The sequence below is a fragment of the Scyliorhinus canicula genome, chromosome 15, assembly GCF_902713615.1.
Source record: "Scyliorhinus canicula chromosome 15, sScyCan1.1, whole genome shotgun sequence".
Classification (NCBI taxonomy): Eukaryota; Metazoa; Chordata; class Chondrichthyes; order Carcharhiniformes; family Scyliorhinidae; genus Scyliorhinus; species Scyliorhinus canicula.
Window position 1 is genome coordinate 132,936,078 of NC_052160.1, and position 22,569 is coordinate 132,958,646.

Sequence of the window (22,569 nt, forward strand, 5' to 3'; positions counted from 1 at the left end):
GCCAACACACCAGGCCAGCCTATCGTATCAGTCAATGGGACCATGTGTGAGAACCTCTCTGGCTACATCGAGGGCATCTTGAAACCCATTGTACAAGGAACACCCAGCTTCTGTCGCGACACGACGGACGTCCTACAGAAACGCAGCATCCATGGACCAGTTGAACCAGGAACATTCCTCGTCACAATGGATGTCTCGGCACTCTACACCAGAATCCCCCATGATGACGGCATTGCTGCAACAGCCTCAGTCCTCAACACCGACAACTGCCAATCTCCAGACGCAATTCTGCAACTCATCCACTTCATTCTGGATCACAACGTCTTTACCTTCGACAACAAGTTCTTTATCCAGACACACGGAACAGCCATGGGGACCAAATTCGCACCTCAATATGCCAACATCTTCATGCACAAGTTTGAACAAGACCTCCTCACTGCACAGGACCTTCAACCGACGTTATACACCAGATACATCGATGACATTTTTTTCCTTTGGACCCACGGCGAAGAATCACTGAAACGACTACACAATGACATCAATAAGTTCCATCCCACCATCAGACTCACCATGGACTACTCTCCAAAATCAGTTGCATTCTTGGACAGACTCATCTCCATCAAGGACGGTCACCTCAGCACTTTGCTTTACCGCAGGCCCACGGATAACCTCACGATGCTCCACTTCTCCAGCTTCTACCCTAAACACATTAAAGAAGCCATCCCTTATGGACAAGCCCCCCGTATACACAGGATCTGCTCGGACGAGGAGGAGTGTAACAGACATCTACAGACGCTGAAAGGTGCCCTCGTACAAACGGGATATGGCGCTCGACTCATCGATCGACAGTTCCAACGCGCCACAGCAAAAAACCGCACCGACCTCCTCAGAAGACAAACACAGGACACAACCGACAGAGTACCCTTCGTCGTCCAGTACTTCCCCGGAGCAGAGAAACTACGACATCTTCTTCGCAGCCTTCAACACGTCATCAATGAAGATGAACATCTTGCCAAGGTCATCCCCACACCCCCACTACTTGCCTTCAAACAACCGCGCAACCTCAAACAAACCATTGTTTGCAGCAAATTACCCAGCCTTCAGAACAGCGACCACAACACCACACAACCCTGCCATGGCAATCTCTGCAAGATGTGCCAGATCATCGACATGGGTACCACCATTACACGTGAGAACACCACCCACCAGGTACGCGGCACATACTCGTGCGACTCGGCCAACGTTGTGTACCTCATACGCTGCAGGAAAGGATGTCCCGAAGCGTGGTACATCGGCGAGACCATGCAGACGCTGCGACAACGGATGAATGGACATCGCGCAACAATCATCAGGCAGGAATGTTCCCTTCCAGTCGGGGAACACTTCAGCAGCCAAGGGAATTCAGCCTCTGATCTCTGGGTAAGCGTTCTCCAAGGCGGCCTTCAGGACGTGCGACAACACAAAATCGCTGAGCAGAAATGTATAGCCAAGTTCCGCACACATGAGTACGGCCTCAACCGGGACCTTGGATTCATGTCACATTACATTCATCCCCCACCATCTGGCCTGGGCTTGCGCAATCCTACCAACTGTCCTGGCTTGAGACAATTCACACCTCTTTAACCTCGGGTTACCCCTATCTCTGGATCTGTAAAGACTTAATTACCTGCAAACGCTCGCATTCAAAGCATTGTCTTGCATCCTTGACTTTGTCTATATATATGTTTCTGGAACAAACCTCTTCATTCACCTGAGGAAGGAGAAGTGCTCCAAAAGCTAGTGATTTGAAACAAACCTGTTGGACTTTAACCTGGTGTTGTCAGACTTCTTACTGTGCTCACCCCAGTCCAACGCCGGCATCGCCACTTCACAAGAAGAGTCTAAGCAGCACATTCAAACACAAACCTCAGTCCCCAGACACCTTTCTATATTTTATTTCAGCCCAGACTGTTCATCTCACCCTGAATCGAGGTTGCTGATGGCCGTCTGGCCAATCCTGCCAACAGTAAAAGCAGACAGGCCACGTAAAACTGTCTTCAATTAGTCCCTTAATGGGTAAACTGCCATCTTGATTGTGGGCGGGAGGGCCTCTAACTCTCTCGCCTGCCCGCTGACAGGAATAATGCGTAAGTGCGCGATGATGTTGGGACGCATGCTCAACCTTTTCTTGCGCAATTTCACCCGCTTCCGGGTTGGGGTTGAGGTTTTCCGAGTGACGTTAAATTATTAACGTTAAATTATGACTGCACTGAGTGTGTTCTGAGATCTCTTGAGCTTCAACCTTTTCTCCCTTTGCTTTCTTGACTGTTGGCTCTTGGTGTAACCATGGCTACTCAATTTGGATCAGAGCAGGAATAGGCCCTTCCACCTACTCTGCCAGCCAATGGGATCAGGGGGTGATCGGAACCGCATCTGATTGTACGCAGCATTAAAACAGTTTTAGGGCCATTTTAATCCGAGTTTAAGTCCAGTGAACCGCTGAAAATCTACCCAGAAATCCCCAATCTTTACTCGGGTTTCTGAATGGACAGCTAAACCAATCCCCAAAGGCAGCAGAGTCCATCTTTCAATATGCAGATCAGGCCCTTGCCGTGATTTTAACTCCGGCTCGAGGAAGGGGAAAACTCCAGGGCTTTGGACCCGGGTTAATGAGAATCAGGGCTTGCCAGGAGGGTAAAGAGGTCGAAAGAACTAATTTTTTTTTACCCTCCTTTGTAGTGTTGGTTGGGGAGCGGTGGGAACAGCCTTCCATGCCCCGTTGCTAAGTCTTAGTCTCCCCTGACCTTCTCATCCATTCAGACCTTGCTCTCACTTTCCCCAAGGTTCAGGAACTACTTTGCATCCATTTCGGGCTCAGAAGTAAAAATAGCACGAGTCGCAAATGTTCACCATGTATACATCTCACAACTCTTCCCCCAATATGACCATTTCATAGAATTTACAGTGCAGAAGGAGGCCATTCGGCCCATCGAGTCTGCACCGGCCCTTGGAAAGAGCATCCTACCCAAGCCCATACCTCCACCCTATCCCCATAACCCAGTAACCCCACCCAACACTAAGGGCAATTTGGACCCTAAGGGCAATTTAGCATGGCCAATCCACCTAACCTGCACATCTTTGGACTGTGGGAGGAAACCGGAGCACCCGGAGGAAACCCACGCACACACGGGGAGAACGTGCAGACTCCACACAGACAGTGGCCCAAGCCGGGATTCGAACCTGGGACCCTGGAGCTGTGAAGCATTTGTGCTATCCACAATGCTACCGTGCTGCCCTATTATCATGGCCATATTAATGTTGGGTGAATGATAAATATTGGCCAACGCATCAGACAGAACTTCCTGTTCTTCTTCCAATGAGATCTTTCAGCCCCACTTGAGAAAATAGCATCTCAGTGTGACATTTCATCTGAAAGACAGGCCCTCCAACAGTGCAGCACTCCCTCAGTACTGCCCTGGGAATGTGTAGTTTAATGGTGCTTTCGAACAGTTCTGATCCTCTTCTCCCTCACCTTCCTCTCCCCTCCACTCTGAAGAGCTTTCGTGTTTGGGATCTGTGACTGCGAAATCCTGCAGCGTAATGGTGCGACAGAGCAGTTTGAAGTGAAATAATGTTGTATGTTTCTCCTGTGACAGGTGGGAGACAAGCAAAGAATCCGGTCACTGCCTTTGAAGTCTATGACATTGAGGCGAAGTCCTGGACCAGGTTTCCGAGCATTCCCGGCCGGAGAGCTTTCTCGAGCTGCGTGATGACTGAAAATAATTTCTTTAGCCTGGGAGGTTTGAAACAGACCCGTGGCTACAAGAGGCCGAAGTTTGTGAAGACTGTCGATGTGTTTGACATTGAGCAGGGTATGTATGGGCCCCCTGCAGAGAGTACCAGCCCAGTGAGTAGAACTCAACCTCAAAGAGAGTTCTCAGTGCCTGGTCGATGGAGAGTACGTGATGCCTGGTGTTCTTCTTGTTTCATCATCAGGATGTGGCAAGGCCAGCATTTATTGCCCATCCCTCATGGCCCTTGAGAAGGTGAGGGTGAGCTGCTTTCTTAAACCAGCACAGCTCATGTGATGTAGGTAAACCCACATTGCTGTTAGGGAGGAATTCCAGGATTTTGATCCCAGAGACAGTGAAGGAACAACATAGGAGCAGGAGCACTTCCATTTGTCACGTCTGCTATGCCATTCAATTAGATCATGGCTGATCATTTACCTAAATGCCACTTTCTCTTGATAAAGTAAAAGTAAAGGTGCCATAGTCCCAGATGACCATAGGCTGCTTGCCCCTTTGAGGGGGAGAGCTGACTGGGGGTGGTTTAACCTGAGGATCACCCACACCTCAGGCAAGGTTGATAAGGCGGGGCCTTCATGAATAACCTCAGCCGATACAAGAATTGAACCAGCGGTGTTGGTGTCACTCCGCATCACAAGCTAGCCTTCCAGCCAACTGAGCTAAATATGCCCATATCCCCTGATGTCATTAGTTTCAAAGAATCTATCGATAACAGCGATTTACTTCCAAGTCAGGATGGTGTGTGTCTTGAAGGAAAACCTTCAGGTGGTGTCCCCATGTCTCTGCTGTCCTTTTTGTTCTGGTAGGTAGAGATTGCAGGTTTGGAAGGTCTATTGAAGGAGTCCTGGTGAATTTCTGCAGCCCACCTTGTAGGTGGTACTGCCACTGTGCACCGCTGCTTGATGGAGTGGATCATTAAGATGGTGAATGGGCTGTTAATCAAGCTATAAATAAAGGGGTTTGTAAGGATATTCTAAACTGTGGTTGCTTTATGTCTGTGGTTTATGCTCAGTTATTGGGACTTCTGCCAAACTATTCTATGTGCTGAATATTGCTCGTGTACAGTCCCTCCAGAATGAGCTTGGTCAGTTTAAACAAGAGTAGGATATCCAGCAATTCGAGTTTGTTCTGCCTTTCTTTTTTTTTTAAAGTATTTTTTCTTATTTTTTAATTTTTCCAATTGAGGGGCAATATGGATGGCCAATCCCCTTACCCTGTACATCTTTGGGTTGTGAGGGTGAGACCCACGCAAACACGGGGAGAATGTGCAAACTCCACACGGTCAGTGACCCGGGGCCGGGATCGAACCCGGGTCCTCAGCGCCGTGAGGCAGCAGTGCTAACCACTGCGCCACCATTCCTCCCTTGTTCCGCCTTTCAATTAGATCATTGCCGACCTGCAACTCAACTCTATTTCCCAGGCATTGTACCATGTCCCTCAATATCGTTACTATAAAATCTTCAGGAGACCCAAGCACGTGATCCAAAGGAAGGCCTTGTTGACCCTTATGTTATAGTCACCGCACAGACAGACAGTCTTGTCTGGCTTCAGCACAGGGACCGCTGTTGCTTCCCATTCCGCGAGCTGGACTGGGGAACAATCCTCAAGTTCTGCAGCCGGCTCAGCTCGTCATCCACCCTCGACAGCGGAGCGTATGGAACTGGGAGGGCCCTGAAATACTTGGGTTGGGCTTCTGGGTCCAAATTTTGGCCATGGCTCCCTTTATCTTCCATAAACCGCCTTGGAAGACCTCCGGGTATTTTCCCACGACCACATACAATCTGCCTGAATCCATTCTAAAGATCTGTTGACCATCTAGGTGGAGTCTCTGTGACCAGTCGCAGCCCAGAAATCTGGTTCCGGCCTTGGTGCCGCTACCAGTGGCAGCCAAACTGATTGTTGCCCATGGGTAACCGGAGTCACAGTTGTCCCAGTGATGGTTTATGGTTCTCCGCTATATGTCGGCAACCATGCCTTAGTGTCCCTTAGGCCCAGGTGCTGGAAACCCAAACAAATGTTCCAATACATTTGTTGCCCAATGGTTGAGACAGCAGCCCCTCTATCTATTTCCATATCCAAAGGGCCGGCCGTTCACCTGGATGGTGATCTTGTTGGGGGCTATTTTTGGTGCTGTAATGCAATTTAGTTGCATGGAGTCATCCTATTCGGGCTGGGCTAAAAATAAAGCCCTGGCTCAGTGTAGTTGTGTCACCTGACCAAGGCAATGCGTTTGCTGTCGATTCTGGCGTTCCTGGCCCCATGTTTCCTGTGACAAGTGCAGCACCGTTGTGAATCGTCCTCCTGAACCTCAGGAGAGATCTCTCGTTGGGTTGCGGTCGTTCTTGGCCAATGGGTCTGACCACGACTTTGCACAGGTGGTGACTGGGTCCCATAGGCCTGTTCTTGGAGCGGGGGGGGGGGGGGGGGGGGAGGGCATTACTCACTGGTTTGGGGAGGGGTGGCCAACGCTATGTATATCCATGTCTACGGAGCCCTGGAGTTCCTGGACTCCCTTTTCCATGTTTTTAGATGAGAGGGATAATTCTATGGCCCTTTTTAAGGCCAAGGAAGGTTCTGCCAACAATTTACGTTGGGTCGCCATGTTATCAATGTCACAGACTAGGCAGTCTCACAGCATGTCTGGGAAGGAGGGCCCCTGGTGGCAATGCTCAGCCAGGCGCATCAGGAATTCCATGACGAATTCCCAGAGGTTTCGACCGGCTGTATTGAATCCGTATCTCTCCACAATCACTGATGGTTTGAGGTTGCAATGGTCTGCAACAAGCACTACAAACTCGTCAAAGGTCTTTGAATTTGGGGCTGCCAGATTGGCGAGGTTTTTGATCACATTGAAAGTTGGGGCTCCACAGGTGGTCAGAGGTGTTACCGTTTGCCATCGTCTCCTGCGATACCATTCACCTGGAACAAATACCACATCCTTTCGGTATGCTGGGCCCAATCTTCCAAGCCTGTGACTCCCCTTATGATTGAGTGTGTGCAGGCTATTCAGCAATGGAGCGGGGAGCCTAGTCCTGCTCAGATCTGCCTCCGTTTACTCTAAGGATCACTAGATAATGATCACAAGCAAGAACATTGACCTTTTGCTGTTCCTAGACCCGGGATATAACGGTCAGTTTCTGGAACCTCACCTGGGCGGACCTCACTCTGTACAGGCCAAAGAATAATTCCAGCACGTCCCCAGTATCCTGATGTGCGAGTATTCAATTAAATGTTTGTGCTAACTCTTCTGTTTTAGAGTATTTCGCTTACTAAGCGTTCAATGGTGAGGTTTGCCATGACTGTATGTGATAAAGCGACTGAGCTGAAGATTCAGTACCAGTATCCCTTGGGGCTAATCTTCAACTTTCCTCAATAAATTGCAGGCGTGCCACAACTAGGGGCCATAAATCAAAGATAGTCACTGATAAACCCAGTGAGAAATTCAGGAGAAATCATTTTTAACTAGAGAGTGGTTAGATTGTGGGACTCACTACAGGAAATAGTTGAGACGAACAGTACAGGTTAGATGGGTTGGCTATGCTAAATTGCCCCTTAATGTCCAAAAGATGTGCAGGTTAGGTGGGATTACGGGGTTAGAGCGGGCCTCGTTAGGGTGCCCTTTCGGAGGATCGGTGCAGACTCGATGGGCCGAATGGCCTCCTTCTGCACTGCAGGGATTCTATGGAGTGTAGATATGAGGGAGCCAGATAACTATATGGCGGAGGACGGATTAAACCAGAAGCTGATAAGAGTTAAATAAAGAGGATGGAATGAGGCTGGTGCAGACACTGTGCTCAAGCTGAATGCTCTGTTTCGGAGTCACTGATAACTTCCAGACACCGAGGATGATGTGGGTTCTAGATGCAGCCGGGATCTTCCTTTGTCTTCTGATGCACAATCAATGGACACAAAACGTAGATAAAGTCCGAACGATAGGCTTTAATACACAAGAAGTGGACCCAGCAGCAGACGTACAGAAGAATGGCAGACTGCCGGGGAACACGGGTTCTTATACCCCGCCTCGTAGGCGGAGCTACCTACCCCTCAGCCAATCGGCTGAGAGGCACATGACATACCGGGGCCAATGGGCAGCGAGTCCTCTGCACCAATGGCAGCTCACACATCCAGGTACCGTAATACCCCTAGTCATACTACCACATCTTCATTTCAGTGGAAGGCAAACTGGGAAGTGTTTAAAACAAGTAGGCAACCTGCAATCCCTACTTTAGGCTCCAGCAGTTCTTTGGACCCAAGCAGATCAAGTGAGATAGGACGGTGCAGGAAAGTGGAGTTAAAGTAGAAGATCATCTCTGATCTTATTGAATGGCAGAGCAGATTTGAGAGGCCCCAATGAAGGCAATGACCCACTCCTGACCCTCTTTCTCATGTTCTTAGGTTCCCTCTCACTAATTGCCACTCTCTCTCTCTCTTTCTCTCCTTTCCATGTTTTGCTGACAATCTTATTTTGTTCTCTACCCTTTACTAACCAGGAGGCTGGATGAAGACAGGGCGTCGCTTAAACATGAAGAAGAAGCGAGCAGACTTTGCGGCTGCATATCTCCGAGGCAGGGTGATCGTGGCTGGAGGTCTAGGTAAATCACTCACTTATCCCATTGAAATATTAATCCACCTTTTGTAAAATGTCCAGGCCCTCTTGTACCATTTGGCATTCCCCGCAGACAACCTGGGTAACCAGTAACCAGTGAGGAACATCCAGTGCGGGGATGATTGTTTTCCCCGTACTCCTCAAGAAGCACGAAGAAAACAAGCATCCCCACACATACATCTCGTGCTGGTTATTATACTGGGCCAGCTGGCTTCAGTAGGCTTCTTGTTGATGTTCTGAATGTTTCTAACCATTAGATGGTGCTTGAGTTGAATTTTGCCCCTTGCTGCCTCGAAAAGAAAATATTTAGAATTCGCTTTGCATCTTTTTAACAAAACTTCACCCGTGTGATTTTTTAAAAAAAATTAATTTGTTCTTGGGATAGAACATATAGAACAGTACAGCACAGAACAGGCCCTTCGGCCCTCAATGTTGTGCCGAGCCATGATCACCCTACTCAAACCCACGTATCCACCCTATACCCGTAACCCAACAACCCCCCCCCTTAACCTTACTTTTATTAGGACACTACGGGGAATTTAGCATGGCCAATCCACCTAACCCGCACATCTTTGGACTGTGGGAGGAAACTGGAGCACCCGGAGGAAACCCACGCACACAGGGGGAGGACGTGCAGACTCCACACAGACAGTGACCCAGCCGGGAATCGAACCTGGGACCCTGGAGCTGTGAAGCATTTATGCTAACCACCATGCTACCCTGTGGGCGTTTATCACCCATCTCAAATTGCCTTTCAGAAGGTGGTGATGAGTTGACTTCTTGAAGGGCTGCAGTCCATGTGGTGTAGGTGCACCCACCGTGCTGTTGGTTCCAGGATTTTGACCCAACGGCAGTGGACCATTGAACCATAGAAAAGCTACAGCACACAATGAGGCTATTCGGCCCATCTTATCCATGCCCACCGGGGGGCAGCACGGTGGTGCAGTGGTTGGCATTGCTGCCTCACGGCGCCGAGGTCCCAGGTTTGATCCCGGCTCTGGGTCACTGTCCGTGTGGAGTTTGCACATTCTCCCCGTGTTTGCGTGGGTTTCGCCCCCACAACCCAAAGATGTGCAGTGTAGGTGGATTGGCCATGCTAAATTGCCCCTTAATTGGAAAAATGAATTGGGTAATCAAAATTTATTAAATAAAAATCCATTCCCACCGGAGGACACCTTTCCAAACACACCTCCGTGAATCCCGTCCCATAGCCATGTACATTACTCGGGCAGTGAAGTCCAGACACCCACTACCCTCTGCGTAAAAATGTTCTCCCTCATGCCCCCTCTACACCTTCTGCACCTATTTGAATCTCTGTCCCCTGGTTCTAGAATTCTCCGCCAAGGGAAAACAATTATCCTGTCCACTCAATCTCTTCCCTCATAACTTTGTACAACTCAATCAAGTCATCCCTCAGCCTTATTCGCTCCATGGAAAATAACACCAACCTATCCTAACTCTACTCGAGCTATACTTTTCTAACCCTGGCAACATTCTTGCATCTCCTCTGCACTCTCTCCAGAGCAATTGCGTCCTTTCTCTAATGTAGTGACCAGAATTGCATACAATATTCCAGTTGTGGTCTCACTAGTGTTTTATACAATTCCAACATTATACCCTTAGTGTCTGTCTGAATGAACGACGATATAGTTGCAAATTAGGATGATGAGTGCCTTGGATAGGAACTTGTACTTGGTGGGGTTCCTATGGATCTGCTGTCCTTGCCCTTCTACGTGATAGAGGTTACGGGATTGGAAGGTGCTGTCGAAGGAGCTTTGGCGAGTTGTTGTAGTGCATAGAATCATAGTATTTACAGGGCAGGAGGAGGCCATTCAGCCCATTGAGTCTGCACCGGCCCTTGGAAAGAGCACCCTCACCAAGCCCACACCTCCACTCTACCCCAGCAACCCCACGAACCTTTTTTTGACACAAAGGGCAATTTATCACGGCCAATCCAGCTAACCTACACATCTTTCGACTGTGGGAGGAAACCGTAGGACGTGCAGACTGCACAGACAGTGACCCAACCCGGGAATTGAACCTGGGACCCTGGGAGCTGTGAAGCAACAGTGCTGACCACTGTGCTTCCGTGCCGCTCACAGCATCTTGGAGATGGTACACATCGCTGCCACTGTGTGTCGGTGGTGGAGTGAGCAGTTTAAAATGGTCAATATGGGTGTTTCTGGAAAAGTCAGCATTTATTGCACACCCTTAGTTACCCTTGAGAAAATTTGGTACAACCGCTTGAAATGAAATGAAAATCGCTTAATGTCACAAGTAGGCTTCAAATGAAGTTACTGTGAAAAGCCCCTAGTCGCCACATTCCGGCGCCTGTTCGGGGAGGCTGGTACGGAAATTGAACCGTGCTGCTGGCCTGCCTTGGTCTGCTTTCAAAGCCAGCGATTTAGCCCAGTGAGCTAAACCAGCCCCTGCAACAAATTTGATTTTCAGGACACTACAGAAAGCAACTCAGAGTCCACCACAAGTTGGGGGAACGGGAGTCACATATAGACCAGGCGGGGAAAGGACTGGAGGTTTCCTTCCCCAAAGGACATGATTGAACTGCTTGGGTTTATAGAACAATCCAGCATCTTCCTGGTGACTGTTATTGGTACATGCGCTTCATTTCCAGAATTTCCGACACAATTTAAATTCTCAAAACGTTTTGTTGAGTTTAGAACTCATGATTCCATTTGTGTTACGAGTCCAGCAACAGAAACACATTTGAGGTGTTGAGACAGCCATGATGTGGAAAATGAATGGCAACTTGGTCAACATCTGAAATGGGCTCTGGACAGAGTAATAAACTGGACTTGCCGTGAGGTTGCTATGGAGGGATGAATTGAGATGGGCAGGATGAGCTCCCTCATCTTCATATCTCTGTGATCATCCTGCCCTGTTAGCACTGTCTTGTTCTTTCGATCGTGTCCGAAATCGTTTTACCAATATTTACAGCGCAAAATAGGTCATTCAGCCCTCCAGGTCCGTGCCAGTCTTCATGCTCCACACAGTGAGGCCCTGCGGAGGGTGAACTCCACATCCTCGCATGGGGAGTCATTATAAAGTAGCATATAGTGCTCATCTGACTAGGTCCAGGGTGAGTAGGTTCTTTGCGGGGGTGGAGGACAAGTACCCGCGTTGTGGAAGGAGTCTGGCCAACCATGTGCACATGTTCTGGTCGTGTTCTAAGCTCGTGGGGTTCTGTGTCTCCTTATTTGGCACCATGTTGGCAATTCTGAAAATTGAGCTGGAGCCCTGACCCTTAGTGGCCACATTTGGGGTGTCAGACTCGCCAGAGCTGCAGACGGGTGCGTGGGCCGATGTCCTGGCCTCCGCCTCACTGATTGCTTGGAGACGAGTGCCGATGGGAGGTCAGCTTCTGGAGTTTTTGGTACTGGCAACGTGGTGAGTGAGCCCAGTTTTTGTTCTCAAGTCTCTGGAGTAGAACTTGAATCTTTACCCTTCCGAAGAACTGTGAGAGCTCTGCCCACTAGCCAGAGCTATCGCAAGCTGCCAGTGATGGAACGCTAGCGACACCAAGAGGTTCACTTAGCTCCCTGTTCTTCTCAGAGTGTCCATGCAAAAGGCACGGCTGCAGCCACTTATGTACCTTCCCCAGGTGGGAATGTGTTTTGGGTGAGGAGGCCCAAGGAAAGGCGGAAGAGACAAGGGAGCACGTTCTCCGTCTTACTTTCGAAGAAATGTCTGCAGCCTTTAACTTTAAGTGTGTGCAATTCTCAGATGCCACCAGCAGGGTGTGCCAAAGGCCAAGAGAAGCAAAATAGTTACAAGATGGAGACAAATGAGATAGTGTGTTTGACCAGGAAAACCCCTCACACAGCATCAAACCATCTGTTAAATTACCCCAAAGCCTTTTGCCTCCTCTTTGAAAGCATGAAAAAAGCATGTGATTGTACAGCACTGTTCATAAGTCAGCACGCCCCAAAGCACTTAGCCATTAATGAAGCACTTTTTGAAGTGTAGTCACTCTTTGTAGGGTACAAAAAGCAATTTCCATGCAGCATCCCCCACAGACAGCGAGGTGATAATGGCCTTTGAATGGCACCACAAGATCTTTTACATTGTTCTGAGAGGGTAAATGGGACCTCTCCGATAGACAGCACCCCCTACAGCACAGCACCCCCTTGGTAATGCACTGGAGCATCGGCCTCGCGTCTCTGGGGTAGGGGTTGAGAACACTGCCAAACTGAGCCTTGGCCGCCACTTTGTGTGAGGGCGAAATCCCACTGCAGCAGGTTTGATACGACCACCTCAGGAATAATGAGGAGGCGGTTCAGGAACAGCCAGGTTGGTGTGGGATTGGGGCCAGTGAGAAGCTAGGGTCCGTACTCACTCAACACATTCACACAATTTCCACCCTTTCTCCAGAAACACTTTCTATCGCAAAATAGTTCCGTTTGTCCAATCCCGTCTGAGCCAAACCTTTCTCTTCTTGTCAGTGATGCACAATCAATGGACACGAAACGTAGGCAAAGTCCGAACGAAAGGCTTTAATTAGCAAGAAGTGAGCCCGGCAGCAGACGTACAGGAAAATGGCTGGCTGCCGGGGAACACGGGTTCTTATACCCGGCCTCGTAGGCGGAGCTACCTTCCTCTTAGCCAATAGGGATAAGAGGCACACAATACTTGGGCCAATGGGCAGCGAGTCCTCTGCACCAATGGCAGCTCACACTCCCAGGTACCGTAATACCTCTAGTCATACTACCACATTCACCCCTTGTTGAGAAAGGAACCGGGGGGGGGGTGCGTATGGGGAATGCGGACATGGAGAGATGGGGGGGGGGGGGGGGGGTGTCCCGGGCGAGTATATAAGAGACTGGTAGTATGACTAGCGATGTTGGATCGTACCTTTTCACTGGTGGCTGCCCACTGGCCCGCAACTATTTACAGGGTTGAGTCAAAACACAGTAACTGTATACAGTTTGAAGAATGGAAAAAAAATAGAGAACAAGGAAAAACAAGAGTCCGTCAACAGTTCACATGGATTCGATCAGCCGATCGGGTGCCTTGGATGTCCTGTGTGACCTGCGGAGCTGTGCCGGTGACGTTGGAGTGGTGGTCGTCCGTGACTCCGGGAGCGATGATCCTGTTCTTGCGGCTGCGTCCGTACCCCTAGTCGGAGCTAGCGGGGGCCAGGCCGGGGGAGGGTCGTCCTGTCCACTAGGCAGCGTGTGTAAAGGTGTCGGTGGGGCGGGGCGGGGGGGGGGGGGGGGGCGCCTGCCGGGGAGGTTGGGGGGGGGGGTTGGCGCCGAGGGGGGTGGCCGGGATCCGGCGAGTGCCAGGTTCCGTAGGGAGACCGTGTCCTGTCGGCCGTCGGGATACTCCACATACGCGTATTGCGGGTTCGCGTGGAGCAGCTGGACCCTCTCGACTAACGGGTCCGACTTGTGCACCCGCACGTGTTTCCAGAGCAGGATGGGCCCAGGGGTAGACAGCCAGGTAGGAAGCGGGGTCCATGAGGAAGACTTCCTGGGAAAAACAAGAAGGCGTTCGTGAGGCGTTTGGTTAGTGGAGGTACAGAGGAGTGACCGGATAGAATGGAGGGCATCTGGGAGGACCTCTTGCCAGCGGGAGACTGGGAGATTTCTGGACCGTGGGGCCAGCAGGACGGTCTTCCAGACCGTACCGTTCTCCCTCTCGACCTGTCCGTTACCCTGGGGGTTGTAACTGGTCGTCCTGCTGGAGGCGATGCCCCTGCTGAGCAGGAATTGACGCAGCTCGTCACTCATAAAGGAGGACCCCCGATCGCTATGGATATATGCGGGGTAACCGAACAGGGAGAAGATGGTGTGTAGGGCTTTAATGATGGTGGTTGTGGTCATGTCGGGGCAGGGGATGGCAAACGGGAAGCGGGAGTACTCGTCAATCACGTTGAGGAAGTACGTGTTGCGGTTGGTAGAGGGGTGGGGACCTTTGAAGTCCATGCTGAGACGTTCAAAGGGGCGGGAAGCCTTTATCAGATGCGCTTGTTCGGTGCGGTAGAAGTGCGATTTGCACTCCGCGCAGATGTGGCATTCCCTAGTTACTGTCCTGACCTCCTCGATGGAGTAGGGCAGGTTGCGGGTCTTTATAAAGTGGAAGAAGCGGGTGACCCCCGGGTGGCAGTGGTCCACATGGAGGGTTCGAAGGCGGTCCACTTGTGCGTTGGCACAGGTGCCACGGGACAGAGGCTTGTTTAGCTTCCCAGGACGATACAAGATGTCATAGCTGTAGGTTGACAGTTCGATCCTCCACCGCAAGATCTTGTCGTTCTTTATCTTGCCCCTCTGTGCGTTGTCGAACATGAAGGGCACTGACCGTTGGTCTGTGAGGAGGGTGACCCTCCTGCCGGCCAGATAGTGCCTCCAATGTCGCACATCTTCTCCTATGGCCTGTGCTTCCTTTTCGGCTGAAGAGTGGCAGATTTCGGAAGCTTGGAGGCTACGCGACCTGGAAGGGGAGGGACTCATCGATAGCTCGCATCGTGGCCTTTGCAATATCTGCTTTGATGCGGCTAAAGGCCTGGCGGGCCTCCAACGACAGGGGGAACGTGGTTGATTGGATGAGGGGACGCCCTTTGTCTGCGTAATTGGGGACCCACTGGGCGTAATATGAAAATAAGCCCAAACAGCGCTTGAGGGCTTTGGGGGAGTGGGGAAGGAGGAGCTCCATCAGGGGGCGCATGCGTTCCGGGTCGCACTACGTAGCCGAGGATGGCTAGACGGTCGGTGCTAAACGCGCATTTGTCCTTGGTGTAGGTCAGGTTCAGGAATTTTGCGATTTGGAGGAATTTCCGGAGGTTGGTGTCGTGGTCCTGCTGGTCGTGGCCGCAGATGGTGACGTTATGGAGATACGGGAAGGTGGCCCGTAAACCGTATCGGTCGACCATTCGGTCCATCTCTCGTTGGAAGACCGAGACCCCGATTGTGACACCGAAGGGAACCCTTAAAAAGTGGTAGAGAGGGCAGCACGGTGGCCTAGTGGTTAGCACAACCGCCTCACGGCGCTGAGGTCCCAGGTTCGATCCCGGCTCTGGGTCACTGTCCATGTGGAGTTTGCACATTCTCCCCGTGTCTGCGTGGGTTTCGCCCCCACAACCCAAAATGTGCAGAGTAGGTGGATTGGCCATGCTAAATTGCCCCTTAATAAAAAATAAAAAAATAAAAAAAGTGGTAGCGCCGCCCATCCACTTCGAACGCAGTGTACTTTTGGTCACTCACGCGGATGGGGAACTGATGGTAGGCGGACTTGAGGTCCCCCGTGGAGAAGACCTTGTACTGCGCGATCCTGTTGACCAGGTCGGAGATACGTGGGCGAGGGTACGCGTCCAGCTGCGTAAACCTGTTGATGGTCTGACTGTAGTCTATGACCATCCTATTCTTCTCCCCAGTCTATACCACCAGCACTTGTGCTCGCCAGGGGCTGTTGCTAGCCTCGATAACCCCTTCCTTCAGAAGCCTTTGGACTTCGGACCTGATGAAGGTCCGGTCCTGGGCGCTGTACCGTCTGCTCCTGGTGGCGATGGGTTTGCAATCTGGGGTGAGGTTTGCAAACAAGGATGGAGGATCGACCTTGAGGGACGCGAGGCTGCAGACAGTGAGGGGGGGCATAGGGCCGCCGAATTTGAATGTTAGGCTCTGGAGGTTACACTGGATGTCTAACCCCAGGAGTGCTGCCGCGCAGAGGTGAGGGAGGACGAATAGCTTGTAGTTTTTAAACTCCCTACCCTGGACCGTGAGGTCCGCTATGCAGCACCCCGTGGTCTGTACCAAGTGAGAACCGGAGGCCAGAGCGATTTTTTGCTTGACCGGGTAAACAGGAAGAGCGCAGCGTCTTACCGTGGCGGGGTGGATGAAATTCTCTGTGCTCCCGGAGTCCAGCAGGCAGCTTGTCTCGTGGCCATTGAGCAGAATCTTCGTGGTCGCTGTGGAGAGGGTCCGAGGCCATGTCTGGTCCAATGTGACTGAGGCAAGTTGTGGCAGATGTTCAGAGTCGTCATCAGGCAGGGAGTAGTCACCCGCGGGGTCCTCGGTGCCGATCCAAGATGGCGGCGCCCGTCGGCTGCATATGGTGGGGGGTGGACAAAATGGCGGCACCTGGGGATCGCACGTGGCGGCGGGGGGTGGGGGCAGCGAGGTCCACGGGCCACACGGGGCTCCTGAGGAGAGCGTGGGGGGAGGACCCGCGGTTGCTGCCTGGGACCGCAGCGACTGTCTTAGACTGGCAAACGGCCACAAAGTGGCCCTTCATACCGCAGCCCTTGTAGGTTGCAGAGCGGGCCGGGCAGCGCTGACGGGGGTGCTTTGCCTGGCCGCCGAAATAGCAGTGGGGCCCCGTGGGTTTTTCGGGGCGCCCTGCGGCGCAGGCCTGGGGGAGGGTCCGAGTCCGTGGGGGTGAGAGAGGTCACCTTCCACGCTGCCCAGGGGGCCGCCGCGCGAGCGTTACGATTTGCAACATTTAGGGAGGAGGCGAGGGCCCGTGCCTCCGTGAGGCTTAAAGTTTCTCTCTCCAACAGTCTTTGGCGGATCTGCGAGGACTGCATACCTGCGACAACAGTGTCTCGAATCAGAAGTTTGGTATGCTGAGCAGCAGACACCTGTGGGCAGCCGCAGTTCCTCCCCAGCCCGAGGAGGGCCCGGTAAAATTCGTCCAGGGACTCACCAGGTATCTGCTGCCTCGTGGCCAGTAAGTGCCGAGCGTAGACTTGGTTCACTGGCCGTATGAAATGTCCTTTAAGTAAGTCCATAGCCGCGCCGTAGTCTGCTGCGTCCTCTATAAGCGGGTACATGGCGGTGCCGACGCACGAGTGGAGGATGTGCAATTTCTGTTCCCTTGTTGGGATGTTTTCCGCTGTGCTCAGGTAGCAAGCCAGCCAATGCTTAAATGCGGCTGTTGCATTCGCTGCGTGCGGGCTGAGACAAAGACACTCCGGCTTGATGCGAAGCTCCATCTTTAAAATCTTGCTAATTAAATTGATGCACAATCAATGGACACGAAATTTAGGTGAAGTCCGAATGAAAGGCTTTAATTAGCAAGACGTGAGCCCGGCAGCAGACGTACAGGAAATGGCCTGGCTGCCGGGGAAAACGGGTTCTTATACCCCGCCTCATAGGCAGAGCTACCTTCCTCTAAGCCAATAGGGATAAGAGGCACACGATACCTGGGCCAATGGGCAGCGAGTCCTCTGCACCAATGGCAGCTCACACTCCAAGGTACCGTAATACCCCTAGTCATACTACCACAGTCAGACAGTGCCAGAATTTTCAGCATTGTTCCAGCAGGGAGCTGGTGGAAGCGGATGGAGTGGTATTGAGAGCGACTGGGAGCAGGACACAGGGGAGGCATGCTGGAGGGTGAGGGAGTGAGGACAGGGGAGGATGGGGGACAGGGGGTGGTGACGGGGGAGGGTGGGGAAGGGGGAGTGGGACAGGGGAGGGTGGAGAAAGGGGGAGTGGGACAGGGGAGGATGGGGAAGAGGGAGTGGGACGGGGAGGATGGGGGACAGGGGGAGTGGGACAGGGGAGGGTGGGGGACAGGGGGAGTGGGACAGGGGAGGGTGGGGAAGGGGAAGTGGGACAGGGGAGGATGGGGGACAGGGGGAGTGGGACAGGGGAGGGTGGGGGAAGGGGGAGTGGGACAGGGGAGGGTGGGGAAGGGGGAGTGGGACAGGGGGGGGTGGGGAAAGGGGGAGTGGGACAGGGGAAGGTGGGGAAGGGGGAGTGGGATGGGGGGGTGGGGAAGGGGGAGTGGGACAGGGGAGGGTGGGGAAGGGGGAGTGGGACAAGGGAGGGTGGGGAAAGGGGGAGTGGGACAGGGGAGGGTGAGGAAGGGGGAGTGGTGACAGGGGAGGGTGGGGAAGAGGGAGTGGGACAGGGGGGTGGGGAAGGGGGAGTGGGACAGGGGAGGGTGGGGAAGGGGGAGTGGGACAGGGGAGGGTGGGGAAAGGGGGAATGGGACAGGGGAGGGTGGGGGAAGGGGGAGTGGTGACAGGGGAGGGTGGAGAAGAGGGAGTGGGACGGGGGGGTGGGGAAGGGGGAGTGGTGACAGGGGAGGGTGGGGAAGAGGGAGTGGGACAGGGGAGGGTGGGGAAGAGTGAGTGGAACAGGGGAGGGTGGGGGAAGGGGGAGTGGGATAGGGGAGGGTGGGGAAGGGGGAGTGGGATAGGGGAGGGTGGGGGAAGGGGGAATGGGATAGGGGAGGGTGGGGAAGGGGGAGTGGGACAGGGGAGGGTGGGGAAGGGGGAGTGGGACAGGGGAGGGTGGGGAAAGGGGGAGTGGGACAGGGGAGGGTGGGGGAAGGGGGAATGGGACAGGGGAGGGTGGGGAAGGGGGAGTGGGACAGGGGAGGATGGGGAAGGGGGAGTGGGACAGGGGAGGGTGGGGAAGGGGGAGTGGGACAGGGGAGGGTGGGGAAGGGGGAGTGGGACAGGGGAGGGTGGGGGAAGGGGGAGTGGGACAGGGGAGGGTGGGGAAGGGGGAGTGGGACAGGGGAGGATGGGGGAAGTGGGAGTGGGACAGGGGAAGGTGGGGAAGGGGGAGTGGGTCAGGGGAGGGTGGGGGAAGGGGGAAGGTGGGGAAGGGGAATGGTGACAGGGGAGGGTGGGGAAGGGGGAGTGGGACAGGGGAGGGTGGGGAAGGGGGAGTGGTGACAGGGGAGGGTGGGGAAGAGGGATTGGGACAGGGGAGGGTGGGGAAGAGGGATTGGAGACAGGGGAGGGTGGGGGAAGAGGGATTGGGACAGGGGAGGGTGGGGAAGAGGGAGTGGGACAGGGGAGGGTGGGGAAGAGGGAGTGGGACAGGGGAGGATGGGGAAGAGGGAGTGGTGACAGGGGAGGGTGGGGAAGGGGGAGTGGGACAGGGGAGGGTGGGGAACAGGGATTGGAGACAGGGGAGGGTGGGGGAAGAGGGAGTGGTGACAGGGGAAGACAGCAGCAGTTTGCAGAAAGAAGGGAATTGGGGAATGGGTGGGGGTGGGGTCAGGAATAACCCCTCTTTGTACACTAATAATAATAGTCGCCTTTTGGCTCAGATCTGGTTTGTCTCTCTTGTGGGGTCCATGAATTTGATTCAATTTGAATTTGAATTGGTTTTTGGAGCCGACAAGGAGCTGGATTAGAGGTTCGCCCCTGACCACACTCTGACCCCTAGCTTTGTAACTTAGGGGCAGCATGGTGGCACAGTGGTTAGCATTGTTGCCTACGGCGCTGAGGACCCGGGTTCGAATCCCGGCCCTGGGTCACTGTCCGTGTGGAGTTTGCACATTCTCCCCGTGCCTGTGCGGGTTTCGCACCCACAACCCAAAAGATGTGCAGGGTAGGTGGATTGGCCACGCTAAATTGCCCCTTAATTGGAAAAAATAATTGGGTACTCTAAATTTATTTTTAAAAAGCTTTCTAACTTAGAAAAAGTAATAAAAAAGCAAAAAGCAAAAAAAAACACTGCAATGAAGTTACTGTGAAAAGCCCCTAGTCGCCACACTCCGGCGCCTGTTCGGGTACACAGAGGGAGAATTCAGAATGTCCAATTCACCTAACCTGCACGTCTTTCTGGACTTGTGGAGGAAACCGGAGCACCCGGAGGAAACCCACACAGACACGGTGAGGATGTGCAGACTCCACACAGACAGTGACCCATGCGGGAATCGAACCTGGGACCCTAGAGCTGTGAAGCAACTGTGCTAACCACCATGCTTCCGTGCTGCCCATTTGAGAAGAATAAACCGGGCATGAGAACAGAGTAATTAAATATTACAGACACAAAGCAAGGCTTCTGCTGAACTTTTACTCAATCCAATCATTTCCAATTTGGGTTAACCGTGTCATTGCCAGCACGCGGGGGATGGGGACCAAACGTGTTGCACCGTTTGGAGACGAGGTCAGGATGAATTAACAGGTGTGTTTGTTTTCCCAGGTGACCAGCCAACAATCCTGGGCTCAGCCGAGGCCTTCCACCCAATCAAGAACAGGTGGGAGCGCCTGCCGCCCATGCCCACCGCCCGCTGCACCTGCTCCAGCATCGTCTTCAAGAACCGTCTCCTGGTGATTGGCGGGGTGTCACATGGGCCCAGCAATGCAGTGGAAGCTCTGTACCTGGCGGAATCATAGATGCTCAAGGTGACTGAGACAGTGGAGGAGCGCCCATCCAGGGCCTACTGAAAGCCCCTCGTTTAATTATCTTTTGCTTCTGGGTATTCAACGCGAAGGCTGTAGCACGCTCTGCTCCACTCCAGCCAAGTGTAGGAACACAGGAGGGAGCTAAATTCCCTCACTCCCCACACTCCATGGCAGGCGAACCTCTCCGTTCTTTCATTTTGCTTCTGTGATCCAGTTCAGGCCATTTTATTGGGACCTTGGTTCACAGTCACGCTGCTCCGTCTCCGTCATCGGACTTCCTATCGTCCTCCCTCCATCCTTAGCATCTCCTCCAGAGCTCAGGGAGTTCATCCAAGAGGTTTTCTGTTTCTTCTCTTGGAAGTAGTGACCACTCTTCACTCTCCTGGAGATGGAGTATGTTTGTCAATTGAGGAATTTATTTGAAGGGCTGGATCACCAGGACATCAAACAGAGTGTGTGGGCAGAAGAAGATTCATTATCCAACTTAATCGACCAATTAGGGGCATTTTGGTTGAAAATAAGATCACGTCTCTTAATCGTGATGTCACGACTCTACCGGGAACCTAAACGGACCTCAGTTATGCCTCTCTCACAAACCATCAGACAACCTTTCACCGAGCTGAATTCAGACTCTACAGAAGACAACTCATTCAGGTGAAGCCCCTGAGCAGAATCACCTGTGGACAATTCCTGATGGTCAGTAAGCGTCGGGTACATCAGTCGCGAACCAATGGGGAAAGCTTCCTGAGTCCCAGCCAACACTCCTTGGGAGGGAATTCCAAGTGGCACCGTATGACTCTTCCCCATGGCAACTGCTGTGCCACAGACCGTGGCAAAGAGTGCCCCAGTTCAGGGCGCATGGCACTGAGGTTCTCAACCAACAAGACAGCGAATTGGATGACCGAGCAAACACATGTTAGGACACTGCAGCATGCGTGATCCAGCTGATTGTTCCCACATATTGCAGTGGTACTGGTGTGATTATCGTGTTAACTGTATTAGTATAAGTGCATTGTTCTCTGTATTGTGACTGTGCACAACTGATGTGATTCAGCAGTATTACCATACACCTCAACCTTTAGACAATAGAATCGTTGCAACACAGGACGCCATTCAACCCATCCAGTCTGTGCTGGCTGGCTGAAGGAGCGATTCACTTAGAGCCATTCCCCCATCTTCTCCCTGTAAGCCTACACATTCCTCCTTTTCAGATAATAGCCCAGTTGTCGTGAACGCATTGATTGAACCTGCCTCCACCACACTCTCAGGCAGTTTAATCTAACCTCTGTGATTGATGTTTATGAACCTGAAGCATCATTAGAGTTAGATAGAGGTTTTTAGTACCTGGGCTTAGCTACTCGTGGAAGTCTGAACACGTTCTTTAATTAGAGTTAACAGTGTTCACGTACATTTGCGTCGATATTTGAAGATATTTCCACTTGTGAAGACTAAGCATCATCAAAATAAGACTGTCAGTGATAAATTCAATAGTTTCCGAGTTCCTCAGAGAAAAAACTCTTCACTCAGACACGACACGGAGGCTGTTAACCAACAAGGCAGCAGATTGGATGACCTAATCAACAAATATTGTAGGAAAGTCTGGATCCGGCTGTTTGTCCCACATTCTGTGATTGCATTGATGTGGTTATAACATTAACTGCATTTGTGTAGGCGTGCTATTGCGAGTCTGTATATAATTTATGTAATTCAGTTGTATTACCATAAATCTCAGCCCTTGGACAATAGAATCACAGAATCATTACAACTCCGAAGGAGGCCTATAGTATCTGTGCCGACTCTCTGAGGCGCAATCCATCTAGTGCCATTCCTTCGCCATTTCCCTGCAGCCCTGCACATAGACTGTGAGATGGAGGCAAATAGCACAGCTGCCTTCAATGATGAAGTTAGATAAGCGCATGAGAGAAGAAAGGTTATGTTGATAAAGTCAGGCAAAGGAGATAGGAAGAAGCACATGAAAAAAAAAAATTAAAATCGCTTATTGTCACGAGTAGGCTTCAATGAAGTTACTGTGAAAAGCCCCTAGTCGCCACATTCCGGCGCCT

General features: G+C 52.2%; 1 protein-coding gene across 6 annotated transcripts in view; it reads left to right on the top strand.

Moving 5' to 3' along the window:
* LOC119978692 (kelch domain-containing protein 8A-like) overlaps positions 1-22,254 on the top strand; it is a 45,619-nt gene extending 23,365 nt beyond the window's left edge. For 4 of the 6 annotated variants that reach the window (XM_038820492.1, XM_038820491.1, XM_038820490.1 and 1 more), the window contains 3 exons: positions 3,636-3,851; positions 8,279-8,380; positions 20,304-20,497. In XM_038820492.1, coding sequence (XP_038676420.1) covers positions 3,636-3,851; positions 8,279-8,380; positions 20,304-20,497 — 512 coding nt within the window. Of the gene's footprint in view, positions 1-3,635; positions 3,852-8,278; positions 8,381-20,303 lie in introns of all 6 variants that reach the window. The other 2 variants (XM_038820495.1, XM_038820494.1) reach the window with 1 other exon arrangement.
* The last annotated feature ends 315 nt before the right edge of the window (positions 22,255-22,569 follow it).